The sequence below is a fragment of the Danio rerio genome, chromosome 21, assembly GCF_049306965.1.
Source record: "Danio rerio strain Tuebingen ecotype United States chromosome 21, GRCz12tu, whole genome shotgun sequence".
Taxonomy (NCBI): Eukaryota; Metazoa; Chordata; class Actinopteri; order Cypriniformes; family Danionidae; genus Danio; species Danio rerio.
The window spans coordinates 35,154,885-35,179,181 of record NC_133196.1 but is presented as its reverse complement, the minus strand read 5'-3'; the positions used below and the strand labels follow the sequence as shown (position 1 = coordinate 35,179,181).

Sequence of the window (24,297 nt, the reverse complement as noted above, 5' to 3'; positions counted from 1 at the left end):
TTTCCACAAGCCCGCAGCTGCATGCCCGCAGCACACAGCCCCCCAGCCCATGCTAGAAGCATCTGTTGAAACAAAAACATGACTGGATGCCTGTCCTAGAGGTACTCCGACCTGTAGGAACGAGGGGTCGTTCCAAGGGCTGAGGGCATAGCTACACAGCACAGTTACAGTGACTCGGTGTGCGCCCGCGTGTAATGCGCGTCTGGGGACTCGATCGTGAAGCCAGTGCTGGAGTGGTCTCATATGGAGTTATCTGAGCGGCATGACAGCGGCTGCAGATGTCATATGCCCCAGGAGCCTCTGAAATAATTTCAGTGGGACCACCATTTTGTTGTTGAGCTCTCCGGAGTCCAGCTCCCACCCGAGAAAAGAGATCCTCTGCACGGGGGCGAGTTTGCTCTTTTCTTGGTTGACCTGAAGCCCCAACAGGTGGAGGTGCCGGAGTACCTTGTCTCTGTGCATAATCAATTGCTCCCGAGAGTGGGCTAAAATCAGCCAGTCGTCGAGATAATTAAGTATGCGGGTGCCCGCAAACCGAAGGGGCACTAAGGCACCCTCCGCAAGCTTGTTGAAGACCCGCGGAGACAGAGAGAGCCCAAAGGGGAGGACTTTGTATTGCCAAGCTCGACCTTCGAACGCAAACTGCAGAAACTGACGGTGGCAAGCAAGAGTGGAGACATGGAAATACGCGTCCTTCAGGTCTATTGCTGCAAACCAATCCCGAGAACAAACGCTTTGGAGGATGCGCTTCTGCATGAGCATTCTAAACGGCAGCTTGTGCAGACAGCGGTTCAAAACGCGCAGATCTAGGATTGGCCGTGACCCACCGCTCTGCTTGGGCACGATGAAGTATGGGCTGTAAAACCCCCTCTCCATCTCGGCTGGAGGGACCGGCTTGATTGCATCCTTCGCCAGGAGGACAGCAATTTCCTCTCGCAAGACAGGGGCGGACAGGGGGCTCACCCTGGTAAAATGCACATCCATGAACTTGGGTTCGCAAACTGAATCGCGTAGCCGAGTCTGATTGTGTGTATGAGCCACCGCAAAGGGCTGGCCCGTGCTAACCAGGCAGGCAGAGCTCTTGTTAGTGGACTCATCGATACAATCGCTGACGTACCAGCAGTGGGGCCGCGCGGAGTGGGTTTGCTAATCCAGGAAGCGCGAGGGTCCCGCGGAAGAGCTGGAGGCGAGAGATTTGTTCTCACTCCGCACCCAAACTCGGGAGGGGAGGCTCGAGGGGTGGGAGAAAGGAGACCATCTTCCCAGCGCTCGTGAGCCACTGGCGTAACGCACAGAACCTGCGAACTGGGAAGCATAGCGTCCCAAACTGGCAGGATTCGCGCTTTCACATCCGGGGAAGTGGAAAAGTGCTCTTTCATTGATGTTTGCGCGGCAGTGAAAAGTGCCATTGGAAATGGGGCCTGCCCCTCCAGCAGCCTGCCCCTCCCTCTTCTCCAGATGACTGTTCCAGGGACACTTTGTGGTCCGTTTACCGGATTAGCGGAGCTCTGGGCAGGTTGCTCGAGGTGCTTGACGCGCTCACTTCGCCGGAGGAGTGTGCGGGGGTGGGCCAGCTCTCGTAGGCGGTCGCCTTTGGCGAGGAGCAGCAGATATGGATGGTTCGGCGGGCGAAGTGGGCTTACGGTCCCGCCGATAGGTGACATTACCTATAGCATCAGACTGCTCTCACCTCCTTGAAGTCCTAGATGAATTCACAGACAGTGTTGCCGAACAGGCCAGCTTGGGATATAGGGGAGTCAAGAAAGCGCACTTTGTCGACTTCGCGCATATCAGCCAAGTTTAGCCAAAGGTGGCGCTCCTGGACCACTAATGTGGACATCATCCTCCCCAACGCACACGCAGCTGACTTAGTGGTCCGAAGAGCATAGTCGGTTGCGTTGCGAAGCTCATGTAACAAGCCTGGGTTGGACCCATCCTCGTGCAGCTCGGCCAGCTACTGCGCTTGGTAGCGCTGGTAGGTGGCCATTGCGTGCAAGGCGGAAGGCCTGCAGCCTTGTAAGCTCTGGCTCCGAGGGAGGCAGATAAACTACAGGCTTTGGACGGGAGTCGAGGCAGACCCCGCCAAGAAGAGGCGCCACGCGGACAAAGATTGACTGCAATCGCGCTCGACCTGAGGAATCGCTACATACCCCCTGGCCGCTCCACCAGAGTCAAGAGTGGTGAGGGCGGAAGAATACGCAGCACGGGCAGACAAAGGTGCCTTCTAAGACTGCGTGAGCCTACTGTGCACCTCCGGGAAGAAGGGGACGAGAGGCTTCGAAGGCATAGCCCTCTGGTCCTCTATGAAGAAGACAGATCACTTCTTCTGCTCGAAGCTTGGATGCAGTGCTTGGAGGAGCAGGAGGTTCAGATAATCTCCCACTGGAACCCTCAGATCTGCCAGAGTGCCCGCTGCAGTGCAGGGGACAGCTGGGGTGGCTCGCCCTTTTGCAAAGGCTAAAGATCTTTGCAAAGATCTTAACTGCGCAACATTCATGGCATCGCAATAACGACATGAACTGCCCGCGAGCACCGCATTAACATGCTGGACCCCAGACATGCAACACAGTGCTCGTGCCCATCATCCGGGGACAGGAAACCACCGCATCCAGAAACGCACGGTCAGAGCGCCATCCTGAAAAGGACATGCTGCAAGACTGTGTTGTTCTTTTTGTGAAATTGCAACTTTATACGCACCGCTCTGGAGGACCGGACCCAAAAAACGCCAGACAAGGGAGAAACCCAGCTTACTCGTCTGCAGCTGCATGTACATACTCTGGACCGGGAGACTGCTCTCATTTGCTCGAAATGGCTGGAGCACAGCAGGAGGAACCCTTATCGACTCTCAGAAGGCTGTAATGCTATGTAGTGATGGGTCGTTCATGAAGGATTCGTTCATTTTGAACGAATCTTCAATATGACTCGGGAACTACGAGTCCTCTCAGGGAGTGATTCGTTCATCCGCGCGTGCGCGTATTTGTGCAGGTAGTATCGTTAATTTCAAGTCTTCATCACATAGGCAGAAGCCAATCATATGCATTTAGAGCCGGAAAAAGAATTGATCCGCTCACCTCTCGAGTCCTCTATCGGGCCTGAGTCACTCGTTCATCACGAGCCAATCATACGTGTTTAGAGCCGGAGAAAGAATTGAACTATTCATCTCTCGAGTCCTCGCGTTTGAGTCATTCTGTCACGTGATGAACGAACGATCATGGCTCCTTTCAGCTTAGACTGTGCATTGATTAAGATTATATGTGCCTGTCAGTATAACGTGAATGAACCACTGACATTTGAAGACATGAAGAGGTGAGCTGAGCAAAGAGACAACAATACCTTCATACACAAAAGAGCTGGTAAACATTGAATTATTATTTTCTCCTTCTTATAATATTCTATTTATGACTTATTTATCGTGTGATCAACCTTTTGCGCTAGTTGTAGGTGTGTTTGGAAGCAATTCGTAACATTTTAATAATATTTTGGCAAATTGAACCAAATGAATGAAATGACTCAAAAAAAGATTCTGTCTTCCCTGTGACTCTAGCTTTATAGTTAAATGGCTAACATGGATTTTATGAAGAAAATAACAGTGTTTATGTGCTTTATGAAGGCTGATAAAGAGCGTCGATACGTTTAGGGCCATGTCTGAGTCCACTACATCCTTTCATTGGTGCATCCAGCTCTTTAAGCTCATAAACTCCTCCAGAAACTGAACCTGGCTGGCGGAGGCTTTTAGCTGTGCTTCTGAATGAGCCCAGCCCAGTTTGATGAACTTCTTGTCAGTGTCTGCTGGAGGATTTCCCCTGGGACATCAACAACAGGCGATATGTCACAATCACGCCACCACAAGAGCAAGCTCCTGATTGGTTAACACGGCGCGAATGTCCGCTGAAGTTCAGATTTTTGCACTCAAGTGAATCGCGTCAAACGCGCAAAACGCTCAATTCGCGCTACGCCATTCGCGAAATCCGCGCAATTCCAGTCATTCGTGCCGCGTCATTTGCGCATATCGCGTTGCAGGATGTCTATTCGCGTGTTTACATGGACTTAACATGTAAATCACTCGCGCTTGACATGCGTTCCGAAGGGAAATGACAATTCCTTCTTCTTCCTGTTTTACGGTGGTTGACAACAAACTTTTTGGTGTGTAACTGGCCACTTCTCGATCTGGGGTGCATTTCCCAAAACCCTTGTTAGCCAACTAAGGTCGCAAGTTTCGTCGTTACAAACATAGTTTGTTGATTTGCTGTTTCCCAAATCCATCACTCCAACGAACATTTGCAAACTGCGCCGCAAACTTGAGCACTTGCAATTACAGCTCTGGAGCTGTAGTTAGGAACATAGTTCCTGGCTGTGTTCAATTCTCACTTATCCCCCCATGTCCTATTATTTTAAAACATTTTAACATTCAAAGTTGGAATTATTAAAACAAAAAAAAGCATTAAGGTCATCTGTCTTAGGTGTAATTTGCTTTCAAACTACTTTTACAGTTCAGTTTTAGCGATCTTCATGTTTACAATTGTGCTCCCTTAGCAGTGTACTTTGAAAACATTGATGTCATTTTGAACACAGCCTCATGGCGAAAGCTATAGGGGACCTATTATTTAAAATCTGAATTTGTTACGTCTCCAAAGCTTGTGAAAACAAAAAACATAGCTTACGTTAATGCTTTTAATTTACAGTGGGTTATTTATTAAGTGTCTGTACTGTATATGACATGGGCCTGCGGGTTAGAACTTTCTGCAGTGGTTTACATGTGTCAAATTGTAAAATTAGATTTTTCCAAAAAATAAAAAATAAATAAACAATATCCTATATAATAATAATTATTATTATTATCATCATCATCATCATCATCATTAAAATTATTAAAGTGTGTTTTTTTTTTTCATTTCTAATAAATAATAATATTACATTTAATTTATTATAAATAGCCTCATTATTTATTTATTTATATGTTATGATATTAGAATACATGATAGCTTTTGCAAGTGATATGTTTTAGAATAGGATGTGTAATGTTCAACTTCTAAATAATATTAGTAAAGCAAACACAGGCCCTATATATGCCATTTACATATATTTCAGTTAGTATGGAAAGCAAATGCATGTTTTTACCAAATCTAATATTGAATTTAATTTTAAACGCGTGTGCGTAAAAAACCATTAAATTTGCACAAAGAAATTATGGGTTTTTCTCTAAAGTAGTAGTTACTCCACCCACTTTAGGGCATCATGATGGACGTTTTACGTTATAACTAATGTGGTTCTGCGACAGAGAAAAGAGGGGTTTTGAGAAATACTCGTCACTACATAGTTCTTTACATAAACGCAAACTATGATAGTTCAGCCGCAAGTTGCGTCGTTGTTTGAAAAACGCACCCCTGGTTGGTGACATCACCAACCAATTAGGCTAACACGAGAAATTTGCTTGATGAAAAGATGACTGTGGAAGAGGATGTCTATATATATAGTTTACTGTAGTAAAATCTGAAGTATACTATGGTAATTACTATTAGTTCATGATAGTTACTAATGATTCTACTTTATGTAATGTAATTTAGTAATGAAGAGTTGTAAATATATATATACAATATAATGCTCATTCCTATAAATATTTCCCTTTTTTGTTTTTGCTGTTATATACTATAATGTGTTTGTGTTTAGTACAGTATATTAATCTTAGTAAAATTTAAACAATTTAACTGAACAGTTCTGCCCTATTTGTTTCATTGACAGTTTCACTGATCACTAAGATATGATTGACTTGGATTTAAGTTGCTTCAATTTAAAAATTAAATTGCAAAAATAGCTTAGATGTGTTTTTATTGCAAATGCCATAAAACTCACCCTGCACAACTAACTCAAATTTAGATTTTGTAACAACAATTAACAATTTTTTATAAGGTCTGGTTTGTGATAGATGTACTTTAAAATGAAATAATATAATTTTAATACAAGTGATGAAAGATTTTGAAGTTCTAACAGTAAACAGAGCCACTGTAAGCTCACACCTGCTGGGTATAAATGTTAGAAAATGATTTAGTTGAAAATATCCATTAGAAACTTATAAGCAATCAAAAAGTAATCAGATTTAATCAGTTACTTTACTTTTAAAGTAATTGAAAAGGTACACAACTTATTACATTTTAAATAGGGTAATTTGTAATCTGTAATCTATTACATTTCCAAAGTAACCTTCCCAACACTACCTATAGTAACCTTTGATTTGGCCTGCAACCCCATCTGAGAAGAGAGGGAGTATGATGGGAAATGTTGGGGCAAATTCCATCAACAGAGATAGTCTATTCTAATTTAGCATAAACTTTCGTTGATTTGTTGAAAGCAACACAGTGGCGCAGTGGGTAGCACAATTGCCTCACACCAAGAAGGTCACTGCTTCAAGCCTCGGCTGGCTAGTTGGCATTTCTGTGTGGAGTTTGCTTGTTGTCCCCGTGTTTGCATTGGTTTCCTCTGAGTGCTCCGGTTTCCCCCACAGTCTAAAGACATGTGCTGTAGGTGAATTGGGTAGGCTAAATTGGCTATAGTGTGTGATTGAGTGTGTATGGGTGTTTCCCAGTGATGAGTTGCAGATGGAAGGGCATCCGCTGCATAAAAACATATGCTGGATAAGTTGGTGGTACATTCCGTTGTGGCGACCCCAGATTAATAAAGGGACTAAGCAGAAAAGAAAGTAAATGAATGAATCAATGATTTGTTGAGCTACAAAAAAATGAAATTAAATGTTTGTTGTGAATGAATCTTTTTTTTTTATGTTAAAATATAAATACTGTTACTTGACGGATATATGATGATGCACAAGACATTGGCATTGAATTATTGATTATTTTTTCATTGCAAAAAGTACATTAAAGATTAAGAAGTTCATAAATATTAATAAATGAGGAATTTACCATGGCAATACAGTTTGGTATATTTACCTTTGGCCCACCAACATCAATCAAGTTTGATTTTTGGCCCCTTAAAGGAAAAGGTTTGGACACCCCTAGTATAAAGTAAATCTGGGATGACAAGATGGTGGATAAATTGTAAGATTTAAAATTAACTAAAGTTAACTGAAATAAAACACATCAATTTTGAATCATTCAAATTAAATTTACTTTTTTTTATAAATAATTTAATAAATAATAATCATACCTTCATAGAGATCTAGGAACAATTAAATGAAAATTTTCAGTAAATTAGGTATCAGCACACTAGTCCATATTTGACCACATTGTTATAGTTAATTTTATTATAGTTATTATAGTATAAAAAAAATTCAGAATCACAAAAACAACTTATTTATTCATTCATTCATTTTCTTGTCGGCTTAGTTCCTTTATTAATCCAGGGTTGCCACAGCGGAATGAACCGCCAACTTATCCAGCAAGTTTTTACGCAGCGGATGTCCTTCCAGCCACAACCCTTCTCTGGGAAACAACCACACACACACTCACTCATACACTACGGACAATTTAGCCTACCCAATTCACCTGTACCACATGTCTTTGGACTGTGGGGGAAACCGGAGCACCCGGAGGAAACCCATGCAAAGGCAGGGAGAACATGCAAACTCCACACAGAAATGCCAACTGAGCCGAGGTTCGAACCAGCGACCTTCTTGCTGTGAGGCGACATCACTACCACTAATAAGCACTACTTATTTTATTTTATTTGATTTTATTTGAAATTTTCAAATAGGTGGAAAGCAACATTTCTCCTTTTTATTTAGTCGCACTTGATCTATTAAAGCTAAAATTTATTAATAAACAAATAAAGATAATTACTATATAAAAATGACAAAACCCCATACCAAACCTTAACTGAAACATAAATAAAAATAAAAATCTAAAAGAAATAAAGAAATAAGTATTAAGTCTCTAAGTAATATATAAGTAATAAGTCTCTCGGTTATATACCACTCCCTTAAGTGGAGTGAATTTGATCAGAGCAGACTGAAAAGCTTCTTATATTTCCTCTGACCAGAAGTGAGACAAATGGAAGTGGATTTTACAGAAATGAACAGGGCTGCTCTGTAAATGTGTGGTTTCCACGCTGCTCCACCTTCAAAACAACAACCTCCTCCCTCTCAACACATCCCTCCTTACACTCCCACTCTCGTTCCCTCACTAATCAACACTTGATAAACAGAGTGAACTTGATGTTTGTGGCTTTAACAGCACAGTCTCTAATGAAGTCTACATTGACGGCATCAAACTAAAAACAGCACCAGATCATCCAACAAACGTGGAAAATACAGAGAAACAGCCTTCAATAACAGGTAAAGGACTTGCACAACACAAATAAGTTTGTTTGTTATTTGTATCAAGTATGTTCTTAGGCAGATATTGACTAAATTTCCTATAACTGCAGTATATAGTAGTATACAAGGATTTTCTAGTCGATACACTCTTTTGTACAGTCGATATAAACATTTGAGGCACCGTATGTGGGCAATCCACCATTAACCCTGTTGTTTGTTATGCTGAGCTCATGTTTACTACCCCTCTGCTGTATGACAGGAACATGAGCATGACGAAAGGTCATCTAGGACTCTATATACCTGCAGAAAGAACTATTTATAGCTGTACAAACACACTCACTTAAGATAAGAGCACCATTCAGTCAAGCAAGGTCAAAAAATAGACATTCTCCAAGCTTATAATTGATTATTTCCTCTTCGTAACCAAAACAAGGAGGGCAAAGCGATATATCAGGAAATTAAATTATGAATGATAAAACTGGTATCGGCAAAGAATACAAATCACAGGTCAGCATTTGACAACACTGGTTTTCTGGTTTCGCTATTTATTTTGTAATTGTTTAAACTGTCAGGAGACTAAGGTCACAAGACAGTAAAGTTTTTTGATAACTGAATATCCAATACTTCATATCAATAATATTTATTTGTTTAATAGTTGGTATTCAGAGGTAATTTCATGCTACTAAAAATATTCAACATTTTGAGCCATCTATTTGTGTCTGTGTTAAATCTGATGAAAAAAGTACCCCATTATATTTTTCCATTAATTTCTTATGATGGTTGTGTGTCAGTGTTGCTAGGTTTACACTGTAAAAAAATGCTGAGTTTCACAAAAACGATTTGTGTTGGGGCAACATGAAGACATTAAGTTAACTTATAGGTTTTTACAAATTAAATAAATTGAACAAAAAGAATTAAGTTATCCCCCCCCCCCCCAAAAAAAACTCTAGAATTGTGTGGTAAAGACTAATCAAAACTAGCCCAGCAGTAGCCCAATGGTATGCTTGAAATTGAGTTCTACACTGTAAAAAGAAAATTGTAATTGTTTGTGCAAATGCATTTAAATTACATTCACTGTAAAATAACAGACAGTAAGTTACAAACATTTTCCGGAAAATTCTGTAATTTAATGTTCATTATTTTACGGTCAATGTCAATAATTTACTGTCCATTATTTGACGTTAAATGTCTGTAATTTAACGTTTAATATTTTACGATAAATGTCTGTAATTTAACGTCCATTATTTTACAGTAAATGTCTGTAATTTAACTTCCATTATTTCTCTGTAAATGTCTGTAATTTAATGTCCAATACTTTACAGTAAATGTCTGCAATTTTTACATGAATTATTTTACAGTAAATGTCTAATTTAACATCCATTATTTTATGATAAATATCTGTAATTTTACAGCCATTATTTTACGATAAATGTCTGAAATTTAACGTCCATTATTTTACGGTAAATGTCTTTAATTTAACATCCATTATTTTACAATTAATGTCTGTAATTTAATGTCCATTATTTTAGGGTAAATTTCTGTCATTTAAAATCCATTATTTTGGGATAAATATATGTAATTTAGCGTCCATTATTTTACGATAAATGTCTTTAATGTAACGTCCATTATTTTATGATTAATATCTGTAATTTAACATCCATTATTTTATGGTAAATGTCTGTAATTTAATTGTCGTAGTAAATGGCCCCTGAAATATCAGGGGCTCCCTTCCTCATTTATTGTAGTTCCTAGAATTAAATAGCAGGAGTCAGCTTTTTGAAGTAGGGTCTATCAGCTGGGCCGGTGCTTCCATAGAGGCGACCTAGGCAGCCGCCTAGGGCGGCAGAATAGAGAGGGCGGCGTCCCCGAAACTACCCTCGCCACCCGCGCCCTCATCCACGTCTAGGGTGGCAGAATAGAGAGAGCGGTGTCCCCGAAACTATCCTCGCCACCCGCGCACACAATTATATACGCGTCTAGGGTGGCAGAATATAGAGAGCGGCATCCCCGAAACTACCCTTGCCACCCGCGCCTCCGTTAGCCTATATCCACGTCTAGCGCGGCAGAATAGAGAGGGTGGCGTCCCCTAAACTACCCTCACCAACCGCGCCTCAGTTATATCCGCGTCTAGGGCGGCAGAATAGAGAGGGCGTCCCCTAAACTACCCTCGCCACCCGCGCCTCGTAGTAGGTCCACTTCAAGAGAAGTCAGCTGAGGTGGCTCGGTCCCACCGGAAGGAGGCCTCAGGGAAGACCCAGGATTTGTTGGAGGGATTATGTCCCAGCTGGCCTGGGAACACCTCAGGATCCCTCCAAAAGAGGTGAAGGAAGTGTCTGGGGAGAGGGAAGTCTGGGGTTCTCTCCTAAGACTGCTCTCACCTATGGTCATGAGTTTTGGTTAATGACCGAAAAGATGTCAGATACAGGCGGAAATGAGTTTTCCTCACAGGGTGGCAGGGTGCACCCTTATATATAAGGTGAGGAGCTCTGTAAATTATCTTAATTTGTGTTTCGAAGATTAACGAAGGTCATGAATGACATGAGAGTGAGTAATAAATAACAGAACATTCATTTTTGGGTTAATTAATCCTTTAACACTTTTTTTGGTCTTGCATGACTATAGACATCAGAGAGTTAATACTAATATACATTAGCTTCCCTTTTCAACTTCCCTTTTTAATCTCATTCCCTCATACCGTAATTTCAACTTCTTCCCCTCTCCCGTTGCTTTCTCCCCGCCACATCAGTAAATCCATTTTGCAAATGATTCTTCACAGCCACGGGGACAGGAATCAAGGCGCTATTTTTAGCACTGACCAAGGGAGGAGAGCAAGTGAGGCGCACAGGAGAGGGCGAGCAAGCAAACAGGCAAGAGAGAAGAAGGAAGGGAGGGAGGGAGTGAGCAAGATATACGGGGGAGAAAATCATTATTTTTTTGTGTGTGTAGCAGCAGTTGGAGGCTCTGAGCTGAGGCAGGGAGCGGAGGCAGCAGCAGCGGGGAAGAGGAGACCAGACCAGAGGAGCGGAGGAAGAACAGACTCACAGCGACGACAAGCAGCCGGAGAGAGACCCCGCTCAGGTGGGAAACGATATGCACCACTGGCCTCAATAGAAATCAGCCGAGAAAGATGATTGAATCTTTAGGTCTTTGCATATCCTAATTTATTTTGCAGATTTGATTCGGAAGCTATTTTAGTGTTTGATTTTTGAGGATTAGAGAAAGAGATTTTAGAGGATTTCATCAATTGTCGAATGAAAGGGCAATCTGCGCCAGATGTCGGTTGCAGTTAGTTGTGTAAGGTAGACTTGCTTTGATCTTGAAGTATATTGTGTTTTTTGGTCCATTTCCAGAATGGCATTTGAATTTTTCAGGACTTTTAAACAATTGGTTGGAAATTCGAAAGGGTGGGAATCAGTGCTGGGTTGTTTACATTAATAAAATGAGGTTTAGATAATTTGGGCAATGGGGCAGTGAGGGGTGTTATGGGGAGGAGCATGGTGTGTGTGTTTGTGTGTGTGGGTGTGTGGTCCTGTGGACCCATAACAATGTGGTTATATTTGTTTAGCAATACCAGTATTTTTTGCCCTTATGGGGACATTTTTTATTTATTTATTTATTTATTTTTGGTTATTTATTTTATTTTTGGCTCATAAACCATACACTTTATATATTTTGAATATTTTCTGTGAGGATTGGGTTTAGGGCTAGTGTAAGAGAATAGAATATACACTACAGTCTTTACTGTAGTGTAATATTCCTTATGTCCCCTTAAAACATAAAAAACCTACCGTGTATGTATGTGCGTGTGTGTGTATGCATGTGCATGTGTGTGTGTGTGTGCGCGCACACTCAAATTGCTATGAAATCTGAGCACAGCCTGGGATGTGATGGGAAGAGGCGTTGCCATGGAGACTGGGCTAGCACATATTCCGGTAACCAATCGCTCCCATTATATACATTGATTTTTGCTGTTTACTGTACAGAGCATCAATAAGGAATGATCATGCAGGTAATAACAGCTTCTGAAATGATGCTGTTTAATTATGAATACAGAAATAATGTGGGTCATTAGCGTAAAGTCAAGAAGAGAGGCATTAGACATCTGAGTCAGAGTGTGTGGGGGGAATTTGATATTCCTGTGTTGGTAACGATTTGAAATTAGATTTCATTTGTTAACTACATTAGTCAGCGTGAACTATGATAACACTTCTAAAGGATTTAGGGATACTATTTAATGTTAATTACTGCATTTATTAACACATTATGGAATAAAATGTATCTGGGAACTTATTTTATTATTAATAATATAATAACATTTAATAAGGACCACATTTATTTTAGTTATGTTCTAAAAAAAGGTATAATGTTTGGTTAAATGCATTTTGGTAATGGTGGTATTTGGTTGAATTTTTAATTGTAACTTTTCTAAAATGATTTTCAGAGAGATGAGAAATGACAATTATAAAATATGAAATATGATGATTTTGGGGCAGAGTCATAATATATTTTCCTAAAGATTGCTCTTAACTTTTTTTTAAATTCAGCTATCAAGTTATTCAGAAAAACAGTAGGCTAAAAAGCTGGTCGACTGGCAAGATTCAGAAGATACATCCACTTTAATACCCCATGAGACTGGAAGAGGATTTTTGAAAGGCAGTGAATTGACAACTGATGTCGTAGTCACATGGCAGTGACAGCTTGGCAAAAGTAATAAGGTCCTGTCCCAAATATACTCTAAACATTGTCTACACTGTCAAAATGCTGTTTTGACTTTTGTGTAGAAGTCTACAGCAGATCCCTTCACAGTAGCATTTGCCCACAGGGTCTAATTCTGAACTTTATGCATAATACATATTTTTATACAATTTAGAACACTTATTTGAAGTGAGCTTCGAAAAGAAATGCACTACTTACTAGGTATGGAACGATTATACATTTTATACATCATAGGAACATCATGGGTCCACGGTTATTCTGATTATTATGCATATCAAAACTAGTTTAGAAAATCACATGAAAACTCCTTATATTTTAAATAATTATTTATTGCTGCTCAGTAACCAAATAATACTACAATAATACTAATACAATAGGGTATATGCGTAGCTAGTGTTTCTTTCCAAACTGATAAACGGTGAATGGCTAATGTGACTTTTTTTCCATTTTATACAGTTTCTTTTACAACATTGATGTTGTAATGTAAAATACAATCAGTTAAACAGACTTTAGTAGTCATTTAGTTGCTCAAGCGTAAAACTAGACAAAAGCCATTTACTCACACGAATATACTGGGGTAAAATAAATGTTCATATTTTAAAGACATGGTGGTGAAAAATGTAATTTAATGCAGTGCTTCTTGTACAATCTGAGACCCACTTTATATCAGATATCACTTAGCCAGTGGAGATCGCTGATCTTTAAAGAAAACAGACCTTAAACGCGCCGATTTTGTAATGGCATACAGTTCACCGGAAGACCTTAACTCAGATTACTGACAAATTGAAAGTTCTTAAATATACTTCCGCATATGCCATATAATGCATAATAAAACAGCACAAAATAATAATTTAAAAAAATAAACAATATCTTCCATTTCTCTTTAGACTTAATAGTAAGTGGAAAAAAAGGTTTTTGACAATTAAAAATAAGTAATAATTTTAAACTAAAAAATAAATGACAAAATACTAAATAAATAATTGAATAAAAATAGAAATAAACAAAAAAAACAGTATTTGTCTAATGTAAATCTAAGCTACATATTAGCTAAGTAGTTCCCTTATAAAGAGAACAAATGTAGTCAAAGGATGCTGAACTTCTGTCTTTTGATCAGTTATGTTACTAAATTGTTTGATATCTTCATTTTCGTTTTTTCTTTTTAAACCAGAGTAAAAAAAGTATGAAGCTGAGTGGTCTGTTTTTTGTCACGTTACACGTGGTGCGCTCAGAGCATTCTGAAAGTTCAGATGATTTCAACCAGGTGTGCCAGGAAAGCATGTCGCTCCCAATATGTGCAAGCAAGCTACACGCCTCTATTGAAAATAATGAATTTGCGCACTCAAATGAAGCAATATGTGAACGACTCTTCACGTGTGGTGTGAAAGAGGTACCAGTTGATAGCTTCCACCATAGGTAATCCAGTGTGTATGCATATTAGCCTCGGAGTACAAGCTCGAAACTTTAAATTAGAATATAGTTGCATAACTTTGTTTAGTTGCAGCGGTTTTGTTTTGTTGGTCTTAAGAAGCCTTTACAATTAATTAACCTTGATGAATTAAAGCACGTTTAATATTGAAACCAGAAAAGCCTCAGTGTCTAATCTCAAACTAAATATATGACAAAAATAAGAATGCTAATTTCAACAGCTATAAATTACATAATTCATTTTGTTTTAGTTAAAATAGGCTAGCTAAAATGCAAGGCCTTATGAACAAGTTTAGATTGCAGCGTCCCAATTCATATACTCAAACTACGCCCTAAAAGTATGTCCTTTTTTGTGAAGGAAAAATATATACTTTTAAGAACGTAACAGAAGAGTATGCAAGCTTTGGGACATACTACTTCCAAATTATCAGATTGTTGTGTTGCTGAGTTGTGAGACCTGTCAATCATCCACACATCATCCACATTTCTGTCATTATTGATTTTCTACCTTATTGGAGAAGCAGCAGCAAGTTAATCTCCCATTCATTAGTCTTTTATGCAAAGAAATCTCCTCAGGTCCTTGGATAATTATGCATTTAGATGTCAATGTCCAAACACGTCTTTATATAAGTTCAGTATTCTTATTGCAGATGAAATATAACACGGAATAGACATAACACAGTGAAGTAGATATTAATTAACAGTCATACAAACATTTTTACCGTAGCCTCTCTGCTTTATAGTTGGTTTCGTGCATCCATCTTTTTTGTAGTTTATTTACACTTTTCACCCATGTTTGTAGTTCTAATCGAATTTAGGTCCAACGCGCAATTTATTGTGGGCAATATCAGCGGTTAGAGTATGGAAGCTTCTACACTTAAAATTTTTAACAGAAATAGTAAACCATCCAGGAACCTTTGGCATACTCTTTTCAACATACTACGATTTGGGACATACTAATTCTATTTTCAAATACTATTTGGGAAGGATAGTATGCAAATTGGGATGCAGCATATGTCTTTCTTACTTAACACACCTGATTCATATCATCAACTCATTAACAGAGACATCCATGAACTGATCCTTGTGTGACAAATATAAGAGACATACAAAATGTGCAGGGGGGTGGGGCACAAGGAATTGAGAACACCGGAATTGAGAACTACTGAACTATTCCAAGTCTTTTTCCTTACTACACTGGGACTGCCACAAATCTAAATGGCCTATGCCACCAAGGATCTTATGTGGCCTTGCCATAGCAGCCCCATACCTATAGTATAGCGCTATAAAGTTACAAGCAACTTTGTTTGATAAAGGTTGGAACTGAACGTTGTAAAGTAGAAAAGCTGACCTCGAGGAATAGATCTGAGAATACCTATCAAGAAATCCTGTGTGTGATTTTCATGTGTACTAATAAGCCACTCTTTCCACTTTCACAGTCATGCGTCCCAGGTCCAGACTGCTGGCTAAAAGAGGCCTCCCCACCATCAGGGAAGGCTATGAGGAGCTGGTGCAAGACCTGAACCAGACCAACAGCCAGCACACCACCACACAGGACTACTTCCTCTCCATCTGCCATCTGGCCCGGCCCACCTTCCCTCTGCATGAGCCTGATTGTGACATCCTCTCCATCGGCCCTTTGGATTCCCCAAAGCCCTGCCTACGCCTGCATCGCCTGCGCCATCATCTGCAGCCTCCGCAGCCCCAAACCACCACGGCCAGCGAGCAGATAGTTGAACAGACCCATAAAGAAAAAGAGACCACTAAATCTACTCCAGCAGAAGCAGTTCAGGCTCAGGCTACGCAGAAGGAGGGTGTCCCAGGTCCTGCAGATCCACTAGAGTACCTCTACAGTCACAGAGGTACACCGGCGCTCTCCACCAGAAGAGGGAGCGTTCCTCCACGAAGGCCACGAAGCGACACCTTCCCGTGTTGTTCCTCAGCACCGGAAATCCAGCGCAAGAGCAGCTGCCCAGAGCTTTGCCTGGCTGACACAATCACTGCTTCTACGATCTTGCAGAGGTCGCCTCTCAGCAGGAAGAAGCTGGATGAGGGCACTCTGGCCGCACGCAGTGGCGTTCCCAACAAGCTGGATGGCGCCCCTGCTGGTTGGAGGGGAAAGAGCAGCCGCTGCATGGACAAACAGACCATAGTGTCCCACTGGATCGCAGAGTGCCGCAGCGCATGGAAGGAAGCTCGCATTCGCGCATGCATGCTGCCAGCCATCGCCGAAAAGTAATTTACACTCTCTGTCCAGTGAGGTTTAAACATCACCGTAACGTGGATAAATGTGGAATTATGACTTTGCACTTCAGGTTTATATGCATATACATTTTTGATGTATTTTTAAATCCGTGACCCTATAGATGGTGCCGTGTCAATACCACACCATAGTGTAGAGTTACAATGAATGTCGATGATAAGACTGAGCCAGTCCAGTAACGTCCAGTCGTGAACAATAAATGCATTGATTGTTGAATGCCTTTGACATTGTTTAGTGAGATTTAAAGAATTAAAAATGTGTCATCTTAATCGCAGTTCGAATATTCAGTAATGTTAATAACACAAAATAGTTTAAAGGATAAAGGGAACAACATGTATAATATTCACTTACAGTAAAAGAATTTCACTGTGCCCACGATAATACCTGACTGGGAGGTTTTTTGTAAAACCCAGGTTTTAGCAAATTTGATTACCAGGCAGCTACTGTGATACACATTAATTATGCAATGCTTGCTTTAAATATTATCACATATTTGATCTATGATAAAATGCAAACAAAAATGAAACCTTTAACATACAAATATGTTCAGAACTATTATGTCTAAATATGAACCTTTTAGTACATTGGTACTGTATTTAGGAGACTGGTAAAACGAGCAAGCTATGATCATTTACTGCCACTTTCAAAATGAGGTAATGTTAAAATATTTTAAAACTAAGAAGAAAAGAAAAACAGCATGTAAACAGGAATGAACTGTTTAGAGCAGGCATGTCCAAACTACGTCCTGGAGGGCCGGTGTCATGCAAAGTTTAGTTCTAACCCAAATCAGACTCACCTGGGCTAGCTAATTAACCTCTTAAGCTACGGTCACACTAGAGTTTGTGTGTGCGAAATTCTGTCATACGGCGCTGCGAAAGGGGGCGGGAATAAACAAAATTATTAGGCATTAAAAAAGTGTGCGATTGCTCCATGTTTTAAATTTCTGTCCAGAGAGGTCATGTTTTGATCCTCGATTAGTCTCACCCAGTCAAGTGATGCGATTTCGCAGGTCAGAGTTCACGAAGCTTGAACTTTGCACCGCAGCAACCTGCGAAACTTGACACATGACCCTGCGTTTTCAGTCTGACGCATTCGCGTGCATATGAATGGAAGTCTATGGGAGGATAAGCCCAGTGTGACCGCAGCTTTACTAGGCTTTGTAGAAACAACCTTTCAGGTGTGTTGAGGCAAGTTGGAGCTAAAATCTGCAGGACACCAGCCCTCCAGGACCGTGTTTGGACACACCTGGTTTAGAGGAAACTGGATAGTACAGTCAGACATGAATAATAAATGATTAAATGCAGTGTTTAGGAATCATCTTAGCTCACTAACAAAGCATAAACTAAAAAATCTGACCCACAATATTTTGATATTCAGATTTATGACCAATATAGAACTGCACTGTTATCCTGTCAGACTGTTTGTACACACCCAGAATATCTTGTTTTCTCTGCATTAATTTGGTGTTTCTGTATTTTGAGATTGTCTTACTGTTAAAAGATTAATTAGTACGGTTGCATGTGAATTTGTACATTTTTGTATTAAAATGTATTTAAATTATTATCATGGATGTAATAATTTGAGAGAAACTGTATATTACACTATATGAAAAAAAAGAAAATCTGTTGTTTGTAAATTTTCAGCAACCTTGTACTTTTTTTTCCACTTTTTTAAATTAATAAAATGTCTGTGTTTTATGTATGAATAATGTGACTTTTTTATCCCTGTTCCATCAACTACATGACAAATCATTTGTACTCTGTTGTATTAGCTATAGGGAGGTGGATAGGTTACTTTATACCCGAAGGTAGATTTGGTTTGCAATTAAGAGTCCTCATCTCATAACAGTGCCACACAAAGGAACTCACATAGTAACAACAACAAATGAACATTAAGCCGTAAAAATAAAGAATAAATAAATAATTACTTTAAGTGTACACCCCCCCCCCCCCCCCCCACACACACACACAAGTAAATTCTTAAAATTATCTAAAATATACAAGTCACTGAAAAATCTCTCCTTTAGTCTATGCCTTATTTAAATGTCTAATAGCTGATGGTATGAAACTATTTTTGTATCGTTTCGTTCTACAGCTTAATAATACAAACCTGCGAACAGAAAGAAGGAGCTGAAACTTTGAGTGTAGGGGATGAGTAGTGTCACTTAAAATTGAATTTGTGATTCTCTTTAGCTGCCTGGTGTACACAGCCTCTAGATTGGCTAGTGACACCCCTGTCAGCTTACTGGACCACTTAACTATTTGATTTAATGAGTTTTTATTCTTGACAGAGAGATTCCCAAACACCAAAGCGAAGGATAAAACCGATTCAAGAAAAGCATGATAAAATAGAGTCATCATGTGTTTATCAATATGGAAATGATTTAACTTTCTCAAGCAAAATAGTCGCTGGTGCCCCTTTTTACACACTGCTGCACAATTCTCATCAAAGGAAAGTTTAAAGTCAATAATTGTGCCAGGGTATTTGTGTGATTGCACACTTTCCACAGTCTGATTTTTAATGGAAGTGCTCACCTGTATGTAAGCAGCCTTCTTATAATAACTGATCATATCTTTTGTCTTTAAAACATTTAACTGAAGATATGACTCCTCACACCATCTGACAAAGTCAGTAAGTACTGGACCATGACCTGTTTCATTATCATGAAGTTGGCTGACAATGATAGTGTCATCTGCATACTTGATAATGGTTCTATTTTCTCACCTGCTCTGGCACATGTTTGTGTAAAGGATGTATAACAGAGGTAAAAGAACATCCTTGTGGGGACCCGGTTGAGAAGCAAACTTTATCAGCTAAACATCCATTCACGATTAGTTAAAAAATTAAGGATCCAGCCCACCAAGTTATTACTATAACGTCAAACTGTTCCAGCAGTCTACTAATTAAAATGTAAGGTTAAATTGTGTTAAAAGCAGAAGAGAAGTCGACAAACAGAAGTCTGGCATGGGAACCATTTTTTTCCAAATGTTTAAAAAGTAGATTAAACAAAGTAACTGTGGCATCCTCTACTCCCCGATGATGCCTATAGGCAAACTGCATGGGATCAAGTGCTATATATATCTAATATATATATAGTCAGAATTATTAGCCCCCCTGAATTATTAGCGCCCTGTTTATTTTTTTCACCAATTTCTTTTTAATCGAGGGAAGATTGTTTTAGCATATTTCTAAGCATAATAGTTTTAAAAACTTATTTTTAATAATGGATTTATTTTATCGTTGCTATGATGACAGTAAATAATATTTTACTTGATATTTTTCAAGACACTTTTATACAGCTTAAAGTGACATTTAAAGGCTTAACTAGGTTAATTAGGCTAACTAGGCAGGTTAGGGTAATTAGGCAAGTTATTGTATAACAATGGTTTGTTCTGTAGATTATCGAAAAAAAATTAGCTTAAAGGGGCTAATAATTTTGTCCCAAAATTTTTTTATTTTATTTTTTTTAATTAAGAACTGCTTTTATTTTAGCCGAAATAAAACAAATAAGACTTTCTCCAGAAGAAAAAATATTATCAGACATACTGTGAAAATGTCCTTGCTCTGTTAAAAATCATTTGGGAAATATTAAAAAAATCAAATCAAATCAAAAGGGGGCTAATGATTCTGACTTCAACTGTGTATATATATATATATATATATATATATATATATATATATATATATATATATATATATATATATATATATATATAGACAAAGCTTCTCAACCTGCTGACTTTTAGAACATATTATTTATTTCTATCCGTTTAAATCAATTGTATTGATCAACAGAAAAGTCTGGTTAAAAGGTTTATGGTTAAAAATGTGACCACATATTATTATCAGATTTAATCATTTTTAGTAAATTTTATTATTTATATTTAGTTTAATGGCGAGGCAGTGGCGCAGTAGGTAGTACTGGGTCGCTGGGTCGCTGGTTAGAACCTTGGCTCAGTTGGCCTTTCTGTGTGGAGTTTGCATGTTCTCCCTGTCTTCGCGTGGGTTTCCTCCGGGTGCTCCGGTTTCCCCCACAGTCCAAAGACATGCGGTACAGGTGAATTGGGTAGGCTAAATTGTCCGTAGTGTATGAGTGTGTGTGTGTGTGTGTGTGTGTGTGTGGATGTTTCCCATAGATGGATTGCGGCTGCTTAGAAACTTGCTGGATAAGTTGGCGGTTCATTCCGCTGTGGTGACCCCGGATTAATAAAGGGACTAAGCCGACAAAAAAATGAATGAATGAATGAATATTTAGTTTATACTTCATTTCTATACATTCTGTTAGTCACTCATTATAAACTGCAAAACATGGTGGTAAGCTCCAGGGCGTGAGATGGGAAGTAACAAAGTGCAAATACTTCACTATACTTAATTAGATTTTTCTGGTATCAGTACTTTACTTAACAACTTATTTTTCTGACAACTTTTTACTTTTACTTCTTACATTTTTACACAAATATCTGTACTTCTACTTTTAAAATTTTAAATCGGGCTCGTTACTTTCGTTTTCATGTGTTTGGTGGCGCAATCTAAATTATTTCTTGTCTGCGCATGAACGCAGTGTTGATGCAGTCTATTTTTCCTCATTGCACACCTGCGTGCTGCACTGCGCGGCCTTTTCAAGGCTATCACGCACCGTACGTGGGTGGGCTAGTTTATGAAGATTGCTATGAGAAAGGCTAGAATGACTATGCAGATGTGACAGAGGGAGTCGGCGATTAACATGACTAATGCTGCCCTCTTTCACGCTAATAAGAAACCCACTTGTTCGGATCACAGGTAAACAGAGATACATTCAAGTTCAAAAACAGACCATTTAAATATTTACGCCTTCTGTCCACTTCCGATTATACTGCTTGCGATTTCTCTGGTCTTTCATTCTAATACTGCAAGATATAGTGCTTTTTGTAAAGATTTGTATATTAAGTCAAACTTTCAAATACTTTCTAAAAAAATTTATTTCCTTTATTTCTGATAAGTTTATATTTCATAATAACAGAATTTATGCCGTTTTTCAGTTTTTATTGATTTGTATTGACTATATGATTATACATATACCTGTAGGCCTGTACTGTTGTCTTCAATTAATAATTTTAACAAGTATTTTACAACAAAAGTAATTATACTGGGCAATTTATGAATAAAATTATAATGCAAAATATCCTGAATTTATATGTGGAAAAATATTATGCATGTGTTTTATAGATTGTAGTATATGTTGTTTTTAGCATAGAATAAATGTATTACAGTTTTTCTCAGTCACTTTGCAACCTTTCTCAGATCAGAATTGAAACCTACAAAAGCCAGTGTCCTTCTCAAAATCCTTAGTTCATCTCTCAAAACTAAGTTTCTGTGTCAATGAACATGTCAGTGGCGTTAGAATGACATGACTCAAATTACTTAATAGTCATGTTGTCAATAACAGTGTATATAAGGTTGTTCTGATGGCAATAGTTTTTGTTGCTATTTGTACTGTAAATAGTTGCCAGATCATGTCATTATGATACAGAAAGGAAAAAACAGCACTGCACAGGACAAAGAACAAACAAAATAAACATGCAAACATAGGACAACCTCCTTTTAGACCTTCATTTGAAAAAGTTGTAGACAGATTTAGAAAAAAGTAATGGAAAGTTATTAAAAAAGTCATTAAGACAACTTGTTCAGCCATTTTTTATGTAAAGACTTGAATTTATGATCAAATTATTAAATGTTGTGAGGAGTGAGACTATTCAACTGACCAAAATAATACATTTTGATCAACATGACGTAAGTGATTGATAATGTAGGAAACAGCAGAGAATTGCACATAATCATTTGCATAGATCTACAAAAGCATTTGCAACTTGTTCATAATAAGAAGCTGCTTTTCTGATGTGCACAAGTGAGTGACACAATGATGATCTGAAGATTGAACAGGGAGTTTTGAGAATTTCAATTCTGATCTGAGAAATGGAACAAAATTACTTAGAAAAACTGTAACAGTATTAATGTTTATTCATTAAATAAAATAACCTCAATACCCTGGGGGGGAAAACACTGAAATAAAAGGTTATGTATTTTGGACAGAATTCAGTGCAGAGTAAAATGTAATTATTTATAAAGATAGACAGGGCTACAGAATTATTTTAGAGTATATGAACATGAATTGCAGCTGTTGTTTTTGATTTAACAACCACAAAACTACATGATGAATGCTGTGAGTTTGCGTCAGCATGATGATACACAAGCCACCTTATTGAGCAATGTTGTGAGGCTATGTTACAGGTTGAGATGCTGCTTGGCTACTTTCATAAAATTGGTAACAAACATTTTACATAAAAATTGTTAATGTAAGTAAGTTTAAAATATTGTATCAATAGGATGTGAGGTCTACCTATCCTCACTCACTTTTCTTAAACTTAGTTCCTGATTTATAAGGGGTCGCCAGAGTGGAATTAACCACCAATTATTCCAGCTTATGTTTTACACAGTGGATACCCTTCCAGCTGCAACCCATTACTGGGAAACACCCATACACACTAACATTCTCACACACACACACATACACTACTGCCAATTTAGTTACCTATTATTCACCTACACCGCATTTCTTTGGACTGTGGTTGAAAAGGGTACATTTTACTTTTTTACTTTTGTACATTTTTGAGGCAGTACTTCTTTACTTTTACTTATGTACAAAGATGTAGTCAGTACTTCTACTTTTACCAAAGTTGTTTTAAACATGAGTATCTGCACTTCTACTTAAGTAAAGGATGAGTGTAATTTTGCCATCTCTGGTCCTGCATATACCCAAAGCCCTAGATTAGGGCCATTAGTACTTACTTATGGTTTACTGGGGTTTCTTACATGAGTTCATCAGCCCCTGTAACTCAAAAGGTCAAGAGGCTCCTCTGACTGTCCAGATTCTCAGTTCTTTTGTACAGCACAAACATGCGCTTATTCCAAAGAGACGCATCCTCAAACCTGTGAGAAGATAAAGACACAGTGACGCTTTGAGTAGGCAGATTACTATAACACAAATCAGAAAAGATGGTTACTGTCATTTATTATATGAACTTGAATAATTTGTTTCGAACCTGTTTATACTTTACACTGTAAAAAATAATATGATCAATTAGTCCTGACAGCATATGTTTTTAGTCTATTGTAACTTATTAATCTAAGTTAATTATGTTCTAATTTAATTTTATAAGTTACGCAAGCTGTTTAAGTCAGTTTAATATAATATAAGTTCAATTGACTCATAAAGTTAATTTTATTCAGCTTAAAATTTAAAGGCAACCAAGATTTTTTACAGAGTAGTTGCTTGCTTTAATAACATAATTTCAATATATTACTATATACATTCATTCATCAGGGGTCGCCACAACGGAATGAACCGCCAACTTATCCAGCATATGTTTTACACAGCAGATGCCCTTCCAGCTGCAACCAGGTACTGTGAATAATAACATAATATATATGTAAAATAACCCAGAGCATAAATGTGATGTATTTAGTATGTACATATTCATAGTATGTATTTACAGTATGTTACATACATTAGCTATGTATTTAAATGACAAAATATTTCATTACAGATATAAATAGGTGTTAATCAAATTTGTATTTAATCAAGTTACAT

The 24,297-nt window shown here is 38.5% G+C and overlaps 1 protein-coding gene and 1 long non-coding RNA gene across 3 annotated transcripts in view; one reads left to right on the top strand and one right to left on the bottom strand.

Moving 5' to 3' along the window:
- The window catches only part of LOC141380025 (uncharacterized), a 60,581-nt gene that overhangs the window by 34,631 nt on the left and 1,653 nt on the right, over positions 1-24,297 (bottom strand). For both annotated transcript variants that reach the window (XR_012397272.1, XR_012397273.1), the window contains one exon: positions 23,496-23,636. This is a non-coding gene — a long non-coding RNA (uncharacterized lncRNA). Of the gene's footprint in view, positions 1-23,495; positions 23,637-24,297 lie in introns of those variants that run through there.
- On the top strand, positions 8,153-18,367 carry si:dkeyp-72g9.4. Its single transcript, XM_017352953.4, has 3 exons — positions 8,153-8,284; positions 11,213-11,344; positions 15,847-18,367. Exon 3 carries the CDS (start codon positions 15,849-15,851, stop codon positions 16,644-16,646), a length of 798 nt encoding a protein of 265 aa, XP_017208442.2. The 5' UTR covers positions 8,153-8,284; positions 11,213-11,344; positions 15,847-15,848; the 3' UTR covers positions 16,647-18,367.